This window comes from Poeciliopsis prolifica, unplaced genomic scaffold, assembly GCF_027474105.1.
Source record: "Poeciliopsis prolifica strain line A6 unplaced genomic scaffold, Auburn_PproV2 SCAFFOLD009, whole genome shotgun sequence".
NCBI lineage: Eukaryota > Metazoa > Chordata > Actinopteri > Cyprinodontiformes > Poeciliidae > Poeciliopsis > Poeciliopsis prolifica.
In genome coordinates, this window is record NW_026562384.1 from 10390059 (window position 1) to 10414865 (window position 24807).

At 39.1% G+C, this 24807-nt stretch overlaps 3 protein-coding genes across 3 annotated transcripts; all 3 read left to right on the forward strand.

Annotated features, from left to right (window-relative positions):
• Nucleotides 1–144: 144 nt before the first annotated feature.
• On the forward strand, nt 145–8213 carry klb (klotho beta). Its single transcript, XM_055034133.1, is given in 7 exon segments — nt 145–1038; nt 1041–1066; nt 3012–3525; nt 3616–3887; nt 3986–4242; nt 5098–6023; nt 6383–8213. Coding segments are annotated over 7 exon segments (3150 nt in total). The 5' UTR covers nt 145–308; the 3' UTR covers nt 6808–8213.
• Nucleotides 8214–8486: 273 nt separating this feature from the next.
• On the forward strand, nt 8487–15291 carry ube2ka (ubiquitin-conjugating enzyme E2Ka (UBC1 homolog, yeast)). Its single transcript, XM_055034717.1, has 7 exons — nt 8487–8851; nt 9371–9464; nt 11441–11499; nt 11608–11690; nt 12450–12549; nt 13863–13991; nt 14096–15291. The coding sequence occupies exons 1-7, from the start codon at nt 8789–8791 to the stop codon at nt 14168–14170; spliced, it is 603 nt and encodes a 200-aa protein (XP_054890692.1). The 5' UTR covers nt 8487–8788; the 3' UTR covers nt 14171–15291.
• Nucleotides 15292–16827: 1536 nt separating this feature from the next.
• On the forward strand, nt 16828–22414 carry LOC129362716 (neuronal acetylcholine receptor subunit alpha-9-II). The gene is given in 7 exon segments (XM_055034425.1): nt 16828–16854; nt 17023–17215; nt 17514–17659; nt 20198–20352; nt 20528–20708; nt 20829–21180; nt 21254–22414. Coding segments are annotated over 7 exon segments (1836 nt in total). The 3' UTR covers nt 22036–22414.
• Nucleotides 22415–24807: the final 2393 nt, after the last annotated feature.

A 24807-nucleotide genomic window follows, 5' to 3' on the forward strand; every position in this document is an offset into this window, starting at 1 on the left:
TTGTAAGACAATAATAGCAGCTTGCGTGGGTATGAGTCAACCTTTGTATGTGTGAATCTATGTTGCAGGGAGGGGCTGAGTGGGAGCAGAAGTACACAGAGGGAGAGACAGATATTGCAGGCTAACCAGGTTGTCAGATGGACACAGCAGCACCTTGAGGCTTCCAATGTCCCTCTCTCTTTGTTTCTCTGCTTGTCTTTCACTTACCATGGATCTACGTTCAGCTAGAAAAGGATTTATCACGGTAAAACTGACTGACACCTGCTGTCTTCAAAGTGGATTTTAAAGACAAAGTGGACTCCTTCAGTATGCTGAGCCATCCTTCCTGTCACACACACCTTTTGGTTTCCCTTCTGTTGTTGACGTTTCCTTGGGACCGGGCGGTCTGTTCTCCTGGGGAAGGCAAGAGTATCTGGCAGCAACCTAAACCGAGCCCCATTAGCAAAGACCAGTCTTTTCTTCAGGACACCTTCCCCCCGGGCTTCATCTGGGGTTCAGGTACATCGGCCTTCCAAAATGAAGGCGCCTGGAATCAGGATGGGAAAGGCGTCTCAATTTGGGACCATTTCACCCACTCCTCTACCAGTGATGATTTTCCAAGAGAGACTGCAGATGTGACAAGTGACAGCTACAACTGCTGGGAAGAAGATGTCGAGGCACTGGGATATCTCGGCGTAACATCATACACTTTCTCCCTCTCCTGGCCCAGACTTTTCCCTGAAGGCAATGCCACTGGTGAGCCCAATGCAGCTGCTGTGGATCACTACAGTTGCCTCATAGAGAGGCTCCTGGAAAAGAAAATTGAGCCTATTGTGACTCTCTACCATTGGGACTTACCACAGGTGTTCCAGGATCAATATGGAGGCTGGAAAAATAACACGTTAGTGGAGCATTTTGAGCAGTATGCAGCGTTTTGTTTCAGTACTTTTGGGAGCCGTGTGAAATACTGGCTCACAATGCACAACCCATACCTGGTGGCGGTGCAAGGATATGGGACAGGCGTGCACGCTCCTGGAGAAAAAGGGGGGTCTCCAGCTCTCTCACTGTAGCCCATAACCTGATCAGGGTGAGTCGTGCAGGGTTACTCAACAACTTTCTTTGTACAGTTTATAAGATTACACACAGTCTGAGCAAACTTTGAACTCTTACAGCTTTATCATTTTATGATAGTCAATGAATATCTCCAGAATGACTGTGAGGTCACAGGACAGAGTAGCAAACACAGACTTGATCACTGCTCTGTTTCTGACTTTAACAAGTCTCTTAATCCAACATGACTACTGCATATAATTAAGGCAATAATTCACGAAACATCCCCACTCACTGGCGGTTTTATCTGCCTGATGATTGGTAGGCTATATTCATATTGACAGGTTTTGTGATAAGTAAACAGGACACTTAAAGAGACACTGGGGTCAAAGTCCACCACATCAGCACTTTTGTGGTGGAGGGAATCTGCGTGTGTGTCAGGAAGTCACGGAGATACGCCTCATTAATACTCACTTACGTTTATGCAGTCGAGCACAGCTGGTCTGCTCCCAGCTAACACCAAGTAGATAGAATAAGTAAATAGCAATTTTCCACTTCCTCATACTGATTTTTATGCTGTTACAAATGTATCTCTCTCTTTTTTCCCTTTTAAAAAAGAATTATTTGATATATTAGCATGACATCTTAACAATCATATGGTAGCAGAATATGTATGAATGTCAAACCACTTATTTTTTTTAAATAAAGAATTTGATGTAGAGTCTTGTGTAGAGAGCCCTGCAAAAGTATTCCTCTTGAACGTTATTTGGTCAGAGCAAAGGAGGCTAAATACAAATGCGTGCAATATTTTAAGATGCATGAAATATATTTTTTCCACTTTACAATTATGTAATGATTTGTATCAGTCTAACTCAAAAACACCTAGTAAAATACACTGAAGTTTGTGGTTCAAGGATGCAACTTTGTGTTGCAAGCAGTGATGCGGTGAGATTCATAGTTGGTGAGGCACTGATTTAAATCATAATCAGATTTACAAATATAGACCCCCTGCATGTTATTGTTTACATAAGAAAATTTCGCGCATGCGTTGCAGGGCAAAAAGATTATTCTGTAATTTATATGTAGTATAATTCCGTGAACTCAATCAAACTTGGACATGTATTAATATTACCATATTATTAATTTCGCGATGCGCGAAATTAATAATATCGCAAAGGGAAAAACGTTAAAGTACAACTCAAAACCACGTCTTTCTGTATCAGCGCAGAAACAATAAATATATCGCTGCATTTTGACGTTACTCTATGGCGGGCTAGCTGTTACTGTCTCTTATTCTGCAGTTGTGGAGTCACAATGTCTGGGATCATGAGCGCCCCCTGCCGCGAGGCCGGAGAACTGCTTGCGTCACCTCGAATCTGTTCTCTGCCGTTTCTGATCGCTCCTAAGCGCACGAAACACGTCACACACCCAGTTGGTGACAAAAAACACTGAACACTCTCCTCTGAATATTGCCACGTTCTACGAACAAATCATGCAATTTTTTTTCTGGGAAAAATGTAGAAAACAGATGGTTGTTCTGTTTTTTTTTTGTTGCTCCCAAACAGTCAGTTTAACGTCACACGCAGGGTCCTTGCCATGGCAGCCAATAAACAGCCTCGGGAGCGCAGAGCAGAGATTACGTTGGTTGAGTTGCCATCTTAAACACCTGCACTTCTGATTACCTGTCAGAAAATGTATGTGGGTCGCCTTATTGTTGTGTTAATTGAACCGGAATACTCCGAACGCAGCAAGCGCACATGTTAAAAGTTAAAGCTAGCATGACTAACCTCAGCATTACCTTTGTATTAATGCTTTGAATACAAAGTGCATAATATTGTGGGAGTTTTACAAAATACCGTAAAATATATTCAGGCTGTCACATGAAGGCTAGGATTAATTTTATTTGTTGAACTACTTTTGTACTGTTTTCTTGTTTTGCCAACAAATTGACAACATCCTTACTGAGTCTTTGTTGTTTTTAGGCGCACGCCAAAGCATGGCAGACATACGACACTCACTTCCGCCCAACTCAGAGGGGTAAAGTATCCATTGTTTTAGGTTCCCACTGGGTTGAACCCCACAGAGGCCAGCCCACAGCTGCCAACGTTGCTCTCTGTCAGCAGTCCATGGAGGCCATTCTTGGTTGGTTTGCTGATCCCATCTTTGGTGCCGGGGACTATCCAGTCTCTCTCAAAATAAAATATGCCGGTCTCATGCCCATGTTCACCCCTGAAGAGAAGCTCTGGGTGCAGAAAACAGCTGACTTTTTTGCTTTGTCGTTTGGGCCAAACAATTTCCGTCTTGGCCAGAACCTGTTACACAATGGGCAGAGCATCACCCCAGACCTACGACGCCTCCTGGGCTGGATAAAACTAGAATACGGGAACCTGAGGGTACTGGTGGCAGAAGGGGGGTGGTTCTCTGATGCCAGCGTTGGAAGGGAAGACACAGTTGCCATATATCTGATGAAAAGTTTTATCAACCAAGTCCTACAGGGTAAATAGAAAATCTCTTGGATCTAAACTCTTAAATAGCACGTATCGTTCTTAGAAAATAAATACTGACGTCTTTTTATTTTTATTTTAGCCATCAAGTTTGATGGTGTGCAGGTATTTGGCTACTCAGCCTGGTCATTGTTGGATGGATTTGAGTGGAATTATGGCTATAGTGTAAGAAGAGGTCTTTTCTACATTGACTTCAATCAACCAAACAGAACCAGGGTTCCCAAGACCACCGCTCAATACTTCAAGCAAATTGTCAATGACAATGGTTTTCCAGCTGATGAAAACTTATCAACAGATGTTAAAGGCCATTTTCCTTGTAAATTTCATTGGGGGATAGCAGACTCCACACTGCAGGTAAAATGCATTGTTTTACGAGTTATAATTAAAGAAAGCAAAACAAACTTTGGTAGATCATTCATTTATTTTTTCTTATTTTTTTTGCTGTTTTGCAGGTCCGGTTCCACCCTTTCTCCCCACAGTTTTCTGACCCTCACGTATACAGCTGGAACCTCACAGGGGACGGATCGCTGCAGCGACTCCCAGGGGTGAAGCTTAACACCAGAACTGCCCAGTGCACAGATTATCTGGCTATCCGCAACCATCTCCGCTTGTTTGCATCCACTGGGGCATCTCATTACCGCTTCGCTCTTAATTGGTCTCTCATTTTACCCGAGGGAAGCCGCTCAAATGTAAACACCGAAGCCCTGAGGTAGAGCTCAACAAACACACTAACCTCTGAGTGTGGAAAGATTCTGCTTACTTTAATTTAATACATTTTAATGGAAACATTTTTATTGTTGAAATTTTAAGTGTCTTACAGAATATTAATATTACATTAAGTTTTGAGATTTTGTCACATTACATTCTGAAACGCCTGAGTATTTTTTTTTTCAAAATGTCTTGCATGGCTTGCATTTTTATTCAGTCCTGTTTACTATTATGCTCAAAAATACAATTCAATGTTATCAGTTGCACTGTTCAATCCATCAAAATGAATGATAGGCCTCATAAGGGTTAGGTTGAAAGTATCTATGAAGATCAGTTTTCAAGCAAGTTATGTTTTCAGAAGACTGAGCAAATATTCCAGTCTCTGGAGGTCCACAGCAGGTAGAGACATACCATAACAAACTTGCAGCTATACTTGCATCAACAGGTGGTTCATCAAAGTATTTTTTCAGGTGTCAAGGATACAAATGAGCAGCACAATTTTTAGTTTTATTTTAGTATAGGATAGTTGATATAATATTTTCCTGTTCCTTCACATTAATTCTGATCAACTTACCAGTTTCCACTGTAGAAGAGCATGCTGACAACATATTGTTACCACAACTACATATCAATATGGAATGGTTTGTTTTACATTTACATTTTTGTTAGTCTAGTGTATAAACCTGCAAGAAATACATTGAAATGTGTGGTTGCAATATGTCTAAATGGAAACCACTTTAAGGGATATGAGAATCTTTGTAAGAAACTGCATTTCCCAGTAATTAATTGACCTTCCTTTTACTTGATTTGTCATCCAGAGTGCAAAAAATAACATCTTCCTCTGTACTTCCAAAAGGTACTACCGCTGTGTGCTGACAGAGATCAAGAAGCTAAACCTGGAAGCTATGGTCATCCTGTACCACCCAACACACAGAGCTCCGAACTTGGGTTTGCCAGGGCCACTGCATGCGTCTGGCGGTTGGCTGAATTACACGACAGTAGGAGCTTTTCAAGAATATGTAGCACTTTGTTACCAGGAGCTGGGTACCTGGGTTCACTACTGGATCACCATCAATGAGCCAAACAGACTCATAGATGTTTATTCCAATGTCACAGAGAGGCATCAAGCTGCTCATAATTTGCTGATAGCCCATGCCAAAGCCTGGAGGTTACATGAGAGGGAGTATTTTGGTGAACAGAGATCACTGGTGTCTCTCGCTCTACATGCTGATTGGGCCAGCCCCGGTAACCCTTTTCTAGAGTCACATACAGTGGCAACGGAAAGATTTCTGCTGTTTGAACTTGGATTCTTCTTGGACCCATTGCTTGAAGCAAAAGATGAGAAGAAAAAGGGGAAATACCCCTATGAAATGAGGGAATACCTGGATGAAAGAACAAGGGTGTTTGGACTTCCCAAATCACCTCTTCTTCATTTTACCACAGCTGAGAGACAGGAGCTGAATGGGGCATTGAGTTTTATTGCCTTGAATCATTTTACAACACGTTTAGTTTCTCCAAATCCTCACAAGCAGGACATCCTCCAAAAGAAACCAGCACCTGAGCATGATTGTGTGACTTTCTCGGACCCTACCTGGCCGTCCTCCAGCTTGGGGCAAGCTCTGGTACCCTGGGGTTTACGGAAGATGCTGAAATGGGTGAATCAGAGGTATGGCAGAACTCTGCCTATCATTGTCACAGCCAGTGGGATTGATGACCAAGCTTCAGTTGAGGATAACCTCAGGCAGCATTACCTCAGGAGTTATATACAGGAAGCTCTCAAAGGTAAATTATCTTCATGTCTTGTGGAATTATTGGGTATAACAAACACATGAACAGTCTTATGTTGCAGATGTTGAAACAGAGATCTGTCCCCATAGGTAATATTGCTTTAATGACCGTATTGGTTCCTACCATAAAAGTCAGACTTAATGAGTTGGCATGAAAATAATCAAACCATAAAGAAAGGGAGAGGCAGTTGCTGAGACTACAGCTCTGATTATTGTTCCACATTTTGCTGATGGTGAGCCATACAGTTATGTGTTTTAAGTATTTTGTTCCCATGTTGGCTAATGAAGAAACCCTTCAGAATTAAAAAATAAAAATACAATTAATTTTTACTTTCTCTTTTTTTTTACTCTCAGCTTATCATCTTGATGGAGTCAACTTGCATGGTTTCTATGTGTGGAAGCTCCAAGATCGACATGCCCCTCTGTTTGGTCTTTTTACCTCAACCCAGCACCAATCCAAAGCCAAGGCCTCTGTCGCATTGTACAGAGAAATCATCGCTAATGGTGGTTCTTCTAACAATAGCACAGCACAACTGTGTAGATCCCCTGAGCAGCAGGAAAAATGTTTGACTTGTGAGTGGATGTTGAAGAACAAGCCAATGCTGGTTTTTGGGGGCTGCCTTCTGATAACGTCTGCCATGCTGGCTGCACTCATCATCTTCATTGTTATTAGCAAGAGGAATAAAAAACAAGGCAGAGGGAGGAAGAAGAGGAGAGAGAACGGAAGGAGAAGAAATAAAGCATCAGCATATTGTTTTTGTCCTGATGTTAGATATTAACTGTAGTAAGGACCTGAATTTGTACTAGAAAAAATGCAGAGAAGAACCACAAAATCTACCTGTGTGTTCATCTTGCAGTGACAAATGAGTTCACTTGCAATGTATGTCACAAAACATGTCAAAACAATTAGTTTTAGACAGTCATGGCAAAAGGAAAATATACATTGTTTTAACTTTTTTATATTTTGTCACTTTGCAGACATAGACTTGAATGTACTGTGTTTTTGTTCTACTTGATAGACAAATGCATAGTGGTGTCATAGAAGGAGGACAATTATTATTATTTTTTCTTAAAGCAGAAACCTTGAGTTGCACATTGATATGTTTTTATCCTGACCATCTCGTTGTCACTTTGAGTTGTGATCTTTCTGCAAACAGAACCCTTACGTCGACTTTTCACAGGATCGCCCCAAATTTAGCTTAATTCATCTTCCTACTAAATCTCGCCTGCTTCCCTGTCATTTATGAGGAAAAGTGTCCTCACAACATTATGATGCCAGTAACGTGTTTCACCATGAAGATATCAGTTTTTTTATTGGCATGTTGCTTCACATCCAGAGTACATTCAAGTTTGTGCTTGTGAAATGACCCAAACATAAAATCACTGAAAAAGGCTGTCTTTTAACCAGGTTCTAAAAAAAATATTAGTCTACTTCAAGTGTGTGATTATTTATGCCTTTACAGATTACTATATTGGCAATTTCTAAACCTGCCATTCAGTACTGAAAACAACATGAAATAACTTCATGAGAATTGTACATTAATTACAATTTTGTTTGTGTGTGTGTTATTCTGATATAATTTTTTATTGAATTGTGTGTAGTTCTAGTTTTTATACGAAGATGTCTGGTCGTCCTTTGTCAAGCGTTCGTCACGCTGTGTAATTCTCCTGGGATGGAACAACAGCGCCATCTGGTGTTATTACGTGACTCTGAGATGAAACAGTCAGTCTGGAAGTCTGCTTTCAGAAAACAAAGAAGAAGCATAAATTGCAAGGCCACAGCAGATCTTTGAAGGATTTAATGGAACTGCACCGGTGTCAGTCAAGAGTTAAGGCCTTTTATAGACAAAGAAGTTGCCAGAAGGAAACTATGCATGAAAGACATGACCCTGTTGTGTTTGCAGAGTTTTTGTTAGTTTTTGTCACTTTGAAACTTCAGATATGAAGTGCTGCTAAACTGTACAGTGGAAAAAAAAATGTGATGAAAGAAAATTTGACTTACATAAAATAGCTTGCTTTTCCCAACAAGATGGTGTACATTCTTTTAAAGTCTGTGGGACCAAAAGTAGAAAAAACATTTAGCCTTCCATGTAAATTATTGTAATCTACATTGTTATTTTACCTACCTGTTATTTCATTTAATTTATTTTTAATTATTAATAAATAAACAGTGATTTTAAAAAAATCCACAGTTTGGCTTTTTCAAATAAATAACATGCAAACTGTTGAAAACGTTATTTCCTATTTGTATCTCACTTCATTATTTGTTATATAACAGCTTTTTAAATTGAGGTTTTTTGGGGGAAATTTAAAAGGTAAATAATAATAATAATAATAATAATAATAATAATAATAATAATAATAATAATAATAATAATGATAATAAATAGGTTTTCATTGTAAACTGATCGACCAATGGGAGGGAGCGTTGACGGTGTTGATCACATGACCCTGTCTCCTCTAGACTGCATGCAGTTTTGGTATTAAAATGTTTTCTGTTCTACCAACCATTGTGTTGTTGCTTCATATTTGAGATGACAGACTCACATTGAGCTACTTCCCCCAGATTAAGCTTCCCACCAACTCCGGGGACCGACGTGACAGGAGGCGAACAACGTTCCAGCTGTTATTTTTGAGTCCGTGCATTTTAAAAGGAAAAAGTCAGGAGCTGTTGTCGGTAGAAGCAGCTAGCGCTAGCTGACTGGTCGGACTGGCGACGAGGCCCCAACCAACCAAACGGACAGGAACACTGGGGGAACCATGGCCAATATTGCTGTTCAGAGGATAAAACGGGAGTTCAAGGAGGTCCTGAAGAGCGAAGAGGTTGGTTGTCGTGTTTGCCACTCTGAGTCGGACCTGATTTTATTTCACTTTCTGTGGCTGAATGAGTGACGCTTGCTCACTAAAGTGGCTAGCTGTAAGCTAACTGTCTCGGCTATGATAATAAGTGGCGACAAACGTCAGCTCACCATAATGTGCCTCAGTGATCGTAAGTGTAGAGAGTAACGATTGCTTTAAAATGTTCCCAGCATATGTTAGCTTACCAAGTTTCTTGAGGATATTATTAAGTAGGGTACCTTCTGTGGTCGCTAAGCTAGCCGGGGAAATCCATGCAAATGTTGTTTGAGAGTTGTAATAATTAAAGCTTACATCACCCACGTGTTATCTTTACCCCAATACACAACATTTGAAATCACTCTTACTCATAGAGCTGTGAGTGTGCAACAAGTTGTGGGCAACCTCTCATAATCCTGATGTTGCATGAGTTGGCAATTAAAGAGGGATTTCTTATGACAGCGTGGATGGTTAACTGCCAGTGTTTGCTCTTTTTTACTCTTCCAGACAAGCAAAAACCAAATAAAGGTAGACCTGGTTGATGAGAACTTCACAGAACTCAAAGGAGAAATAGCAGGGCCTCCTGACACGCCATATGAAGGTGAGGTCATTTTTAAGAGACACTGTCAACTTTTCTGGATAATAATAAATAAAAAAAAATCAAATTGCACAACTTTCTCGACAGTAAGGCTACATTAAATTGATATTTTGAAAAGCTTTTTTTTTTTTTTTTTTTTTTTTTTAGCAAAAGCTGAAATCTATGGATTGATTTTGGGTATTGCCATAAATCATTTTTCAAGGTTCTTTTAATTGTTAGAATAAAGGACAACTAGAAACTGAAGCTTATTATGCTAATGATTGTGGGTCACATACCATGTTTGATGGCATTAAACTGTTCAAACTAGTGTGGTAGCAGCAATGTTTAGTAGCATGCTATCTAACATTGACTAAATTTATTAGGTTTTTATAAAATGTAGTCAAAAGTATTTTAGCTAAAATTTCAGCTCTCTTGCTGTCACTCTTTTAGCTTGTTGACTAAGTAAATTAATTAATTGAATATGCAAGAAGCAATATTTTGGTTTAAAGTATATGAAAAGCAAATCTACTTTTCTAAAATGATAACTTTAGCAAGAGGGCTATCACTAGTATATTGACAATGTGCTCATTCTAGAATGGGAGCTATAGATTGTAAACTAAAATACTGTTGTTGCCTCAACAGATAATTGTCAAGTTGGTCAACATTGATTCACTCTATTTGTTTCGAAACATTTGCCTTTAACACAGCAAATACCTTAAAAACTAATGGGAGAAAAGTTCTAAAAGTATGCAGGTTTGGAGAAGGGTTGGTTTTGGGCTTGAGGCAAATTGGGATTAGGGTTGCAAAGAGGGTTGGAAGGAGAGTTTTAACTATGGTTCAAAGGGCGGCTGGAATTAACTTTGGCAGGAGGGTTGGTAATTATTAGGGTTTCAAATGAGGGTTGGAAGAAAAGTTGGAAGGACGGTTGGAATGAGGGTTGGTATTAAGGGTGGAAGGGTTCAGTTGGCATAGGCGTTGTGTGAATTCATTCCTCCCAGAGTGATGCATCTGCTAATTACTGTTCTTCTTTACATTCTAATTTGATGCACTTTAAGACATGCCAATATAAATTAAGCATCAAAATTTGTAATTTTTGAACAATTTATTAGGTGCAAAGAACTGTATTTAATCCCTATCATGATTGTCATCATGATGTCAAGCAACTGCTTTGATAACATTGTTGAAAGACTGCAGCATTTCAAGGGCTGAACATTAAAACTGCTTGCCAAAAATTCATTGTTGCTGTGCCACATTTCCTTGAATTGCAATCAGAATCCATTTTGGAATATAAGATAATTATACTGCAGTGTCATGTTAATGTGTGTGTTAAGAAAATGTGCATGTGCAGCTCTACTGTGAACTAAAATGGCAGAATTTATTGAATTGCAAGCATTTTTGCAAGATCTGCGTGTAAAATTGAATTGCAAAAGTAATTGCATTATTGCTGTACACGTCAATTATAATTTCGAACAGATGACAAGACTCTAATGACCCTAATGCTGTCTGATCCATAACGGGATCAGAGTTACGGAGACATGTTTCTTGTTGCTGTTGTCTTTGTTCTTATATACCCAGGGATATGTTGTACATTTATCTTCTCTGAATTAACCTACAAAGCGTATAAATTTTTTAAATAACACGGTATTGTTTTTCTGTTTTGAGAATATATTTTTACTGTTGAGTATTTTAGAGTTTTTAGTCTTTTTACCTTTGAGTGACTATACATTCTCCACTTAACATAATTTGCTGCTGTCACACTTGAATTTTTCCACTTTGGAAAAATAAATAACTATTCCTTGATGATGGAAAAGAAGAGACTGGTGAATAAAATGTGGATTTACTGGAACCAGTATCGCTATTGCAACGTTCCTGACCTTTATGGATAGTTTTGTAGCACTACTCTTTACTAAATTAATTTTAACATTTTTCATCTCTGTTTTAAATTTTCTAGATATTCCAACCTCTTTCCTTTATTGTGTTACTGGTTCTATTTTTGACAGGCGGTAGATATCAACTAGAAATTAAAATTCCAGAGACGTATCCATTCAATCCACCCAAGGTAAGGTTTCATTTGTTTTGCTGCAACTAATGATCTTCCTGGTGCATAAAGAAATTCCCATCACTCTGCTTGTCTGTGTATGTCTCCTTGCTTTTTTCAATACCTAAGGTGCGGTTTATCACAAAGATCTGGCATCCCAATATCAGCTCAGTCACAGGTGCAATATGTCTGGACATCCTTAAAGATCAGTGGTGAGTAAATCATTGCCAAGATTTAAATTGTTTTTTTTAAATATTTTTCCAACTATGTAAGATAGAGTAAAGAATTAGGGCTAAATAAGTTGATTGTGGCTATTTCACATCTTTAGCCCATTAGTTCTAAGATGCATCCTAAATGTAAAAATCTGAGTGAAGGAAACACTTAGAGCTGCTTAAAGAATGAGCAGCTGTTCATAATTTTTGAAAGAGAACATGATTGATTGTACCATGTACCTTACAGCAACATAAGCTCGCCTTTTAAGTAAAAATATCCTGTGGAAATTAATGTATCCATGCCGAGGTTCCCGTCATACATTGCAGCTCACTTTCTAACACTGGTGGAATATATCAAAACCTTAAGGGAACAGATGGACTAGAGCCATGCCAACAAAATGCTTCCCATAGTGAATAGAGCGAACCAATCCCCACCATAACAGGACGGGGGCCTGACGTGTTTATTTCCTTTGTGTGTCCATGCATTTGCACTGCTGATTTGCTTATGCTCCTCAGATGATCTATATAATGAAGTGTTGCTATTGGTAATGCCTTAATTATTGGCAGTTTTCAATATTTTGTTAGAATAATGGAGCTGATTCAAATGTACCATAGTTTCTGCTTCATCTTGCGTAGATTCAAATGCACCACTCTAGCTTGAATGAATGGTTAGTCATACTGTTGAGTGCACTTGTGTATAAGCACTTGTATGTCATTTCGGAGCTCATTCAGTTTGTGCTCATTGTGATGATGTTTCAGGGCAGCAGCCATGACACTGAGGACGGTCCTCTTGTCATTACAAGCCTTACTGGCAGCAGCAGAACCAGATGATCCACAGGATGCTGTGGTAGCCAATCAGGTGTGTGTATTTGTTTTTCAGTTTTATGTATGACTCTGGAGTTGTCTAAAATTCACTGTTTGGTCATATCAAGACATGAACTAGCCTTGTTTGTATTTGTACTGAAAACTTTTTCAGGTCAAAGTTTTTTTCACTTATTATTTGTGTGGCTTCTTTCAGCGCAAACTATTAAACCTTACCATTTAACCTTCATCTTTTTGTTTGACCTCATTACTTACAGAATGACTTGGAAATGTTTATGCTAGAATGTAAAAGAAAAACAGTTGGAGCTGCTACATCTCGTTTATCAGTTCATGTATGCAGCACATTATTCAAGTAAGGTGCACAAAACTGTAATCCGAGGTTTCCTTTACTATAGTGTAGGTTTTAAATGTATTAGCTGAACTTTAATTTTTAAAGGTCTTGTTGAATTCTTTCCGACAAAGGTAAAGATATGAACTTTTCACCAGACTCTTTGGATGCATTAGGTGTTCAAGTGTCAACTTTAATGTTGCTCTTATTGCCTTTCAAAAGGTTTCTGGCTAAATATCTCTGGCATGCCATTGGATACAAATAGATAGATTAAAAATTTATTACGAGTCAACAACAGACTTTAAATGCATCTTTTCAGGTATTTTTGGCTTTTGGAGCAACACGTTTTTTTTTGTTTTTTTTTGCAACATTTCTGACATTGTTCAGAAATGTCATAACAAGCTTTCTTTTACAACATGACACCGTATTAATTAATTTGCAAATAAATGTTGAGGACTCTCAGCACCAATAATGATTCTAAGTTTACAAAAAATAAAAATAATTTTTTTAGTGCACTTTTTTGATGTCGGTAAAGGACACAAATTAATCTGTTATTCAGCAGTAAAGCAACTGAAACTTTAAAAGAGCAGATCTGGCTTTATGCCTGCTTTATTTTGAACTGAAGACTTTATCCTTTGTATATTTGAAAACTATTAGCTGCTATAAATGCTATTTGAATAATGAACTGGGTCATTTAAGTAAAGAACTACTACACTTTGGAACTGAGCAAGATGCAATTACTTTAATAATGTGTCAATAATGTAGAAGTACTCAAGCGTTTAGAAAATCTTTAATAAAAGGACATTACAGTTGTATTGTGTCGAACATTTGCTTTCTTTTTTTTGTAGGATGTAAAACATGTATCTGTTTGTAAACTTCATGAATTTGGTGGCATAAAATGAGAAAGCTGACCATTTTTCCCCAATGATCCAAACAGACAAAACAAGAAGCCTTTGAGTTGTTGACAATCTGTCTGCTGAGCCCCCTTCCATAAACTCTTTGTTTGTTTGTTCACCCCTCAGTACAAGCAGAATCCAGAGATGTTTAAACAGACAGCAAAACTCTGGTCTCACATCTACGCAGGAGCTCCCGTCACCAGTCCGGAGTACACACGCAAAATAGACAAACTCTGTGCCATGGGCTTTGAAAAAGTGAGCTTGCTGTAGTAAACTTTAAGTTTCATCATGCAGCACTGTGTGTGTCACAGTGCTGCATGATGCTGCAGATTAAAACCAGCCTTTGTTTATGTCTCCAGAATGCAGTAATAGTGGCGTTGTCGTCAAAATCCTGGGACGTGGAGACGGCAACAGAGCTCCTCCTCAGTAACTGAATTTCGACGCCCTTCGTGTTCCTCCTGATCCACACGTCTGTCTTCAACCGTACACACCCTCTTTCCTCCAAACTCCTGCTGTCTGAAGGCGAATCCTGCTCGATCCTCCCCTCTGTTTTTACATCGGACACATTCCCCTTCTTCTCCTCTCTATCCTCACCGTGTGACATCTCCTCTGTCCAATCATCTGCTCTGTCAGATCTTACCTCTGGTTTCTTTAAGGCCACCCAACATTCCACTTAGTGATACAATCAAATCGACATCCACTTTGAAACAAAATAGAAACCAAACTCCACCTACATCTGTCATTCTGTCCCAGTTTTCTGGCTCTGTCCAAAAAGCGGCTGTCAGCGGCTTATCCTTGCCTATGCAGTGCATTTATTTTCATTCATGCTAACCTTTTTGTTGTAGAGGGTCAGGCCATTTAAAGCAGCTTTGTTTTAGTTTTTGCTCCTGATTCTTATTTAATAAACGTTTGGCTTGTTTTCTAAAAAAAAAAAGAAGAAAAAAAAAACAAAAAACGAAATCTCAGTTTTAAAAATTCTTGCTCCCAACATTCGGTTTAGTGTCTCTGGACTATTAAAACAATCAGTTTTCTGACATCAACAGTGTGCAGAAAACAGAGCATCTGGCTAATGATATATTGCAGTGTCAGTATATTTAATTTGAAGAAAAGATGAGCATCAGAGTAAACCATCACATTTTTGTTCTGTCACAGAGGAGTTCAGCACTGACTGTAGTACACCGTGTAGGTGGGCTTATTCTGCGTTCCTGAAAACAACTCATTAAGCGTCTTGCAGGTGTTCTCACAGTAGCCATCCTCATGCCAAGTTTCCCCCCCGCCCATCCGTCAACATCTGGCAGCTCCTGTTGGAGATTCCTCTCCTCCACTTTTGCCACATAGCTTGAAATATTTTTTCTTCATCTGGCCTTCTCCTTTTCTTTTTAAAACACTTTTATTTAGGAACATGGATGCATTTGATTTCTTGTTTTTAATCGGAGAGAAAAGCAAACAAAATTGATGTTCAACACGACCTGTGACAAGTCTAGAATTAATTGCATCAACAAATAAATGTCAATGACTCATCTGTAAATAAAAAGATTAAAGTCTGTGTAAATTAGTCTGTGCTTTGCTGTTTCTTTTCTGTTGAAAATGTTGTTTGTTGTCTGGTTATACAATGCTGTGCAAAAATATTTAAACCTCAAACATTGTGTATACTCAGCATCCTGAGTCATTACTGTGCAGAATTACTATTTGCTGCAACTACAGACAAAAAAAGTCATTTGGGATATTTCTTGATTGTTTTGCACCCTTTGCAAAATGTCTCAAACTCAGGCACATCAGTGCAATTTTCAAGTCTTTCTGCAAATGTTTTGGATTTAGATTTGGAATTTTGACGGCATCAGATCCTATTGATTCTAGAAGGTGAACCTCAATATCTCAAAAGTCATTGATCTGTTTATTGGGACGATATTTAAAGTATACGATAACCTATTCTTGATGTATGCATTTCCTTAAAAGGTTAACCTTAACTGTTGATAAACAGAGGATTTATTTATGCTCAAGGCAACCTTGGTTTATACATTTAATTGCTTCTGCATGCATTTGAATAAAAAAACCAGGCTGACGCACTACATTAACTCCAGGATTCAACCTGCAGGGGTTTACTTTGCAGTAAAAATGGTGCAGACCCCTCAATTTAAAAACATCCAGTGGCTAAGCATACCCTAAATTGTTTGGAGTCATAAAATTGCTTTTGCATTCAGATCATGTACAGTATCCTTTTTAAGAACTTGTCTGTGAGCTGAATCCAGTTTTCAGGTTTTTGCCTCTTTGGATACAAAGTAGGTACAAACAGATGACTTGTTCAATACCAACTTGTGCTTCTGAATCCATCCACAAATCCCGCTAGTTAAAAGAACTTTTTTCACCTTGCTTGCTCCAAATATCGCACAACAAAGTGATGAGATGTTTGGATTTAATTTTACTGCTCTGCAAAATTCATCTGCCCCCAGGCGCTTTCTTCTGTTGCATACTAGATGTAGGCATCTCATGACTTCTCAAAATTTAGCTTTAAGGCTCAATATTGATTGCTATGTTGTAAAATCTGAAGTTACTGAATTGCAACTATTACCTTTGAATTCATCTTGTCCATAAAAAAATCTGTCTAGAATTGCATATACACTGATTATTGCTGCATTGAATTCAGTGTTAATGATCATTTTATTTATTTATAGGTGAGAATGATTTTCTGTTTTTTACTCTAATTTTACACTTATTGTGGATTTTTTCCAAATTATACCTGCAGGCTCAGGAATATATATACATTCATACTGCGCAGATGGAATTATGAAGAAGAAACACTACCTCTAAAGTCTGCTCAAATCAACATCTATGCTGGTGAAACATGAAGATTGGGTGTTTCAACAGGGCAGTGATCTCTGACAAACATCAGTTTCAGCCATGTATGACATTTATGATGGCCTTAGAAAGAAATGCTGCTGCAAATGACTCTTACAACAATCTTTCTGCTAAATTTGAGGTCCAAATGGAATAGCCTTATGATGAAGCCCCTGGAAAACAATTATACCAAATGAGGTCACTTAGAAAGTAACGCATTTCACATTTTTTTTCTTGCAGGGTTTAATAGTGTTGCATGCGCAGAGCTGCGGCCCAGCTGGATGTACAGCGTAGTTGAAAGGAGAAAAAAATTCTGTATGTGTAGTGAGGCGATGATTTGTGGGCATCCTGTTTCCCTCGCTCTGCTGCTGCTATATGATAGCCAGAGTTTGTTTCCGTGTCCCCGTCAGCCAGACATGCTGCCTCCCCCGCCAAGCAGTGAGAGCTGCAGGGACGGCCAGATGAAACGGTGCCCTGCTATCTACAACTGAGTTCAACTGGGGTTGAACGGGCGTCATGTAAGCCTTTTAGGGGAAGGAAGCTGTTGGATTTCTTCTTTAAGTCACCTTAACTTAGATCTGGGAGATATCTAAAGATGTTTGAGATGATCCAGGTGATCTATTTGACAGTGCTGCTTCCTGAAGGTAAGTTGGGAACATTGTGTTTTTCTCCTACACATTTGGCTTTTCTTATTTTAGTTACATTTTTTCAGTAGTTTTTATCATCAAATAGGTTTAGTTTAATAGGTGCATATTGCCTTTACACCATTTGTTTCAATCACATGTTGTTGAAAATACAATTTGAATATAGAAGTTGGCAACAATAAAAAAATCGATTTTCCAGCTTTATGAAATAATAACAACCCAAGGTCTACAGCTTGGAAAAAAGACAATTGTAATCATCTCTTCTAAATCAGAACCTCATCTTATTTTGCCCCTTCAGTGGTTTACTGCGCTCAAGGCCACTATGCCCAGAAGCTCCTGAACGACCTGATGGAGAATTACTCCAGCGCCCTGCGGCCTGTGGAGGACACAGACAGAGCGCTCAACGTTACCTTACAGATCACCCTCTCTCAGATCAAAGACATGGTGGGTAGTGGGTTACAAGCATGTCTCATACTGTACACTAAAATGCCACATATACACAGCTGGGTAATAACTAACCGCATTAACTAACACTTACTTGAGTTACTTTTGGAAAAAACAACAACTATGTACTATCTATTTTTATTGTGCTGCAGCGGGACAGCCAATTGAAGGCCTGAGGCCTCTGTTCATGAATTGCAGGCTTTAACCCTGTGCTGCCGCTGTGCAATATGCTGCGCTTTCTGCTTTTACTTGAAATTTCATTAAGAAGTACACACTTCTGAATACTTAATAGAATGAAGAACAAGCTTGTTCAATTCAAAAATTCAGGACACGTCCACATTTTATTCAAGTTTCATAAGTTTTATATGGAAAGTTTCAGAAATTTTGCTTTATTAAAAATAAAGCAAAGTTTATTTATTTTTATTTTTTTACCTAATTTTGTAATTTTTATTTTTGCCCTGAAATTTCCAACATTTTCATATAACTTTATGTTTTGGTCCATCTGATTATTATGTAGGTTTTATATGTTAAATGATTGATGCTTTTATCAGTTACCCAATGCTTTCTAGTCTTGAGTAGAAATGTTTTGAAGTTGTGGTACTCTTACATGAGTACAATTTTTGTCTGCTCTGCCTGCCTTTGCACATATTAAAGCGTTCAAACATATCAAACATTTTCACTCTGAAGCACGTAAAGTGTTTAAAAATCCCAAATGATCTATCTTCAAACACAGTTTTGTGTCCAAAATGTGGTTGTGTTAAGTGATGATTCTGGGCAGAATGTTTTTCAGTAGCATGACAAGATAACAATGCCAGGATATTAGTCCCATTGCTGCACAACATAATAGTTCTGATTAAGTTCATTTGTTAAAACAAGAGAAAACACAACAAGTTGAGATGAATCACATGGAAATAAAACGGATTACTTGTGCTGAGTGTTCCAGAGTGTGAGTTTTCCCTGAATTATTGTCACTGCGTATTGATGCAGCAGATCCCTCGGAACTCTAACCGCTGACGGTAATAAATGCGAGGCAGACCTGTAACTGTTAAAACCTCCCTGTATGGCCTACTTGTATACAACTGGTTCAGATTCCCGTTCAGGTTCAGTGACGTGTCACCCCTCGGTGAATCACCAGCTGAATTGTGAATGCGTTTAGAGAGACTGCGCACCACCTTATTGTAATCTATCTACCGAGCTGTGTGTTGCTGTTGGCTTGTTATATCAGAGTACACATGAAAGAGAGCTGTGCAAAACTCTGAGTGAGGGTGTTTTGTTACTCGATGCGGCTCTCTGTTCTTTGCTTATGGGCCCTCTTTCACCTGATATTGATAGATGACTCTGGACTTCTGTTGTCTTGAACATTGCAGTGTCTCTTGCCAAGTGGAAAGAAATTAAGGGGTCATGTCTTTTTGCAGCTTCTGCAGGATGTTTAGGGCACTTCCATTCTTGATTATGATGTTCTTTGAATCAAAATAGATTATACAAAGCATATTGGAATCTACTGCAGGCTCCTGCAGGGAATGTAATCCAAGTCCTACCCTGACAGCCCCCAGACCATAAAGTATTAATGCTCTTGAATTTGTGAAAGTGGAAGCAAAAATTTGCTTAGCTTACATTGCGTCTTATAAGTATAAAATCCGCAACATTTGGATTGAATTTGCATACAATCTTTCTAACTCTCACACTCCATTCCTGAGTCAACACTTTGCAAATCAAATCCCCTTTATTGCAATTTATAGCTAGAACTGTTTTAAGGTTTGTCTCTATCAGTTTTGCACATCAGTCAGACTGAATGAGCAGAATGTGACCATAGATTTTTCAGTCTCTCCATACATTCTCGGCTGGATTTAGGAGTGGACTTTGACTGGGCCATTCCAACACACAAATCTGCTTATCTAAGCCACTCGCTGTCCTGCTGGAAGGTGAAACTTCACCCCAGTCTCAAGTCTTTTAGAGACATTTAGTTTCATCTTCAAATCAAAATGAGCAAATTTATAATCATTTTTACACAGTTGGTTCTTATCAGGTTTAAAAATACAGTATCTAACAACAAATGGACAATAGACAGACAGAAGTCTTCAAAAAAGATTTAACCACCTGATCTGTGCATCATTGCAGCTCCTCCAGAGTTACCATGCATGGCCTGGCCTATCAGTTTAGGGGGACAAGCTTGTCTCAGTTGGTTTGCAATTATAAGACGCACTTTCCACTTTTGAAGAATGACTTGAATAGTTCTTTTTGAGATGTTCAAAAGGTGTGGTATTGTTTAATAGCCTAAGGGTGCTTTATTCTTCTCCACAGCTTTATTTCTGATCTGGCTGTTGTGTTCCTTGGCCTTAATGGCACACTTTTCACTAATGTTCTCTAACATGCACTTCCATGTGAAGTGGACGGGATGGAAGATTCCTTCTACTCAGATTAGATATAACTTCTTACACAGATATTAGATCTAACTTTAAATGTTTTGCTCTACCCAAGTGCTTTTTCACTGTGTTTTTAAACGGCTTGTCTCATCTTTGTGCCTTTGTGTGTGTGAAGGATGAGAGGAACCAGGTGCTGATTGCCTACCTGTGGATTAGGCAGACGTGGCACGATGCCTACCTGAGATGGAACACAGAAGACTACGATGGTCTGGACGTCATCCACATTCCCAGCAGTCTGGTGTGGCGGCCCGACCTCGTCCTCTATAACAAGTACGCCAGTACGTCGTCCAACGCAAAGACATGTTCACGCCAGATATCCATCTGAGAAAAATTGTGAAAATGTTCTTGGTCGCCCGTTTGGATGAAATATCATCAAAACTACACATTGAACGCGTCATCCATTTTTAGTTATTTTGTTTGAGTCAACTTTTCTTTCTACCTTCAGAGCTGATGATGATTTCTCAGGACCGATGGACACCAATGTCAGGCTGCGCTACAACGGAGAGATAACTTGGGATGCTCCGGCCATCACTAAAAGCTCCTGTGTTGTGGACGTCTCTTATTTTCCATTTGACAGCCAGGAATGTAACCTCACCTTCGGTTCTTGGACGTACAATGGCAACCAGGTAAAGAAACATGGGGATTTTGTGTGGGATTTATTTTCTGTAGTGACACATTTGTAGATATTTATTTTCTCAAATTTCAGTGCACCACTTCTGCTTTGTCATCCATCTCTCCGCTTCCAGGTAGATATCATTATGGGCATGGATAGCGGTGACCTCTCTGATTTTGTGGAAAATGTGGAGTGGGAATGCCACGGTATGCCGGCCACGAAGAACGTGATAATGTACGGCTGCTGTTCCGATCCATACCCAGACATCACCTACACAGTGCTCCTGCAGCGCCGCTCCTCCTTCTACATCTTTAACCTCCTCCTGCCATGCTTCCTGATCTCCTTCTTGGCTCCACTGGGATTCTACTTGCCTGCAGACTCTGGGGAGAAGGTTTCCCTCGGGGTGACGGTTCTCTTGGCTCTCACTGTGTTCCAGCTCATGGTGGCTGAGAGCATGCCACCATCAGAAAGTGTGCCTCTCATCGGTGAGAGCGTATTGTTATTATTGTGTACGCTGAATAAAGTATCATTCTGTTCATGTTTGTACTTGTTCCACAGGGAAGTACTACATTGCCACCATGACCATGGTCACGGCCTCCACAGCGCTCACCATTTTCATCATGAACATTCACTTCTGTGGTGTAGAGGCCAAACCAGTCCCACACTGGGCCAAAGTGCTTATCATAGACTACATGTCCAAGATTTTCTTTGTGTATGAAGTGGGCGAGAACTGTGCTTCTGGCTCTTCTTCCTCATCTTCTCACTACCTCCAGGATGACTTTTGCCACCCTCAGGTTAACTCCCACATTCAAGCGAATGGGAAACCCCGGGGCCCCGGCAGCCAAGAGGACCGGAAGCAACACAGATACCCCCGGCTCCAACCCTCCAAGCAGCACCAGCAGCACAGAGTGAAAGTGCAGCACCACATTACGAGAGAAGAGAGCAGCCATCTCTCCAGATCCGCACCTGGAAGGTATGAAGGCTCCAATGGTAAAATCACAATGAGCGACTGCTGCATGGAAGACCAGAAGCCTTCGTGTCATCTGGAGGACCAAAAGTTTCCATGCTGTCTTGAAGACAAAAAGCCTCCACCTCAGGGTCCCACCGTGACCTTTGGGCCCTGTGTGTTTTGCAGCTTTGGCAGCGGGTTTCCTAACGTGGACAGCAAGCTGGTCCGCAACGTGGAGTACATTGCTAATTGTTTCCGAGAGCAGAAGGCCACATGTGCCAAGGGGGCAGAGTGGAAGAAGATTGCGAAGGTGATGGACAGGTTCTTCATGTGGATTTTCTTCGTCATGGTTTTCCTTATGAGCATTCTTGTAATTGGCAAGGCGAAATGACCAACCCTATGTGGTTGGAAATCTGACCCAATGAATGCTCTCTGGTCTGACGCAAACTGATGATAAGACCATATCATGGTAAACATTTGCTGTTATAAATGTGTGGGAGTTGATTTATAGGGATGGAATATTGATGAAAAAGACAGAAAATGGCAGAGAAAATTTGTTCTCTGTCAATAATAAGCAATACATCAACAAGAAAAATGTTGAATTAACAACTGTCAATGCTTTTACTATCACTGATGTGTTCGGCTTTTCTGCTATATTTTTCCTTCCACTCAACTTTCCATGACGCAAACTCTGAACATCTGTTTTCATAAGGAATAAAACCTTCAGCTCTCTACTACACAACTGTGAAGTTGTCAGGGTTTTCTATGACTGTGATGCCTATAACATGATATTTCTGCATCAAAAAATCACATTGAAATTTGTAACATAAAAATTTTCTGGGTGACAAAATTTTGAGTTTTTGTTCAGCTGTAAAAAATAATCAAAATAAAACAGAAATAAAAGGTTGAAGTAAAAAGGAAACTCATCAGGGGATCCCAAATGAAATTTTCAGTTCACTTTGCTGTTGCAACTATACAATTATATCCATCTCTGAATTCTGTGATCTGAAGCTCTTTGTTGCAAATAAACTTTCAACATCTCATTAATTTGAGGTAAGGTTTTTCAGCTTGTTATGTTAGGATCACTGCTTAATTTTCTCATTGTCTCAGAAATCAAAGCCCTGATTTCTGAGCTTATAGGATGATTTATTTTTAATGCAGAAAGCGTGATGGCGATGCCGGCAGGTGGGTGAAAACATAAATTTCTGTCATTGATTACCTCTGAGTATCGCAATAGTGATGCTGAGGGAAGAAGCCACACATTTCGAGACATTAATCAGCTTTTAATCTTCTTAGCGATTTTTAGTCTTTCTGAGTTTTATTATATCTATGTTGGTACAAATGTATTTTTTAAACTGTCTTTTATTGAAAATACTTATCCAGATTTGGAAAAATAAATACTTTGTAGAACTTCTGTTTTGTGGATATTAAATTAATTAAATTCTTTGCTATTCTTCTCCAGCTTCACAATATAGCCTGTTTATGAAAACAATATATTGATATATTCCTTTAGACTTATTCATATTTTATTTTCCCAAGCAATAGAGTCCAGCATGCTTTTTGGCATGCAGTGTCTGTGTCGACACAATCATAGTTTGTCATCATCTAATCACTGACTGAGCGCACGTGGGTGGATCTGCTGTCAAGTTAAAATATGACCAGTGGAGACAGCACATGTCTTATTAACAACTCAGAAATCAGATGCCTCAGGGCTACGAGGTGCTGCTGATCCACAGAATCATTTTTCTGTTCAAATTATCCAGTGAATAGTTAATGAGCAAGCTTTGTTTGCTGCTCTGCCAGCACAGCGGTGAGGACGTAAGGCAATAGGGAGCATCAATTATGCAACACAAAGTGTACACTCTTACACCCCTTTCCTTTAAATCCACCCCAGCCCCCACCTTAAACTTTGGAAGTCCTTTAAATGTGTTGGCGTTGGTGTGTTTGTCTGTGTATGCAAACATGAATCCAAGGCAGGACAAGGATTAAAAAAAATAAATAAAGGGCTTGAGGACAGAGGGAATGATGGGATTTTGAAATAGCTTTATAAAGAGCATAGGAGGTTTTAAAAGTTTGGAGGCACCAGACTAAAGCTTAACAAAACTACAGTATGTTTATTTTTGTATTCTCCTGCTGTTTTCTTCATAAAATGTGTTTTCTGTGTGTTTTAAATATGTTTTCCATGGCTTCAGTGGTCCAAAGAGCATTTGCTCCAGAACTCTTGTGGTTTATAACTTTGTAACCATAAGCCATGATGCCCGCTTTTTTAAAGAGGCTTTATGCTGGCAATCATACAAGTAGAATTGTCCAGGATTTTTAAAAAAATATATTTTTATGAACTTCAACAGTTTAAATGCTAATTGAGGGCTCTGAAGTCTTAACTTCAGCTATTTACATTTTTGACACTTTCTCTGAGCAATCTACAATCTGACCTTGATTTAAATTTATTCCTCACTATTTTAGCTGTTTTGTGTCAGTCTTCTTTAGTGTGAGTTGAAATTATTTGCAATCATTAAAACCCTTTGCAGATCAATGAGCAGCAACATGCCTTTCTGTTTCGACATTTTGTTAACACTCGTACTTCAGACAAGCAAACTGTAAAAATTTCCACTTTTGTAGAGGTGATTTTTGCCAGTGTAATTGTGAAAATTCTAACTCTGATGAAGACTAAAAGTTAAATTTCAAAACATGGACACATTCACTAAAGTATCTAGGATTCTGTCATAAGTATTAGTAATTTCTCTTGTTTCACTATTGCTTTGATTCCCAGCTACAGGAAATGCCATGAAAAGCACAACAAGCTCCTTGTTATTCAAGAGGAAGAAAAATGTCGACTGCTGTCATTTGAGATTTTGCCACAATAGCCAAACCTTACAGTAGAGGGCGCTCATTTTTCAGGACTTACTCTCTTGCCCTCGGGTTTACTGCAAGAAACTTGACATGGCACCATAGGAACAGACAATGCAGATTTATCTCCTGAAATTGCCCATTCATGCCATTTCATTATTGAAAGGCAAAAATAAAAATGGTAATTGTCTGTTCCTTACGCCCCAAAGAAGTTAAATGAGGACAAATCAAATCATGTCATCCACTCAAAACTTTCACAAAAACTCTAAAAGCTACAAATGAAAACTGAGTCCATGTGTAATACACGCTTTGGGAG

Excerpts from the sequence above, each read along its gene's own strand:
- ube2ka (XM_055034717.1), top strand. The coding sequence starts at position 8,789 with ATGGCCAATATTGCTGTTCAGAGGATAAAACGGGAGTTCAAGGAGGTC. Across the intron at positions 8,852-9,370 it reads AGGTCCTGAAGAGCGAAGAG|ACAAGCAAAAACCAAATAAA; the intron begins GTTGGTTGTCGT and ends TTACTCTTCCAG. Across the intron at positions 12,550-13,862 it reads ATGCTGTGGTAGCCAATCAG|TACAAGCAGAATCCAGAGAT; the intron begins GTGTGTGTATTT and ends TTCACCCCTCAG.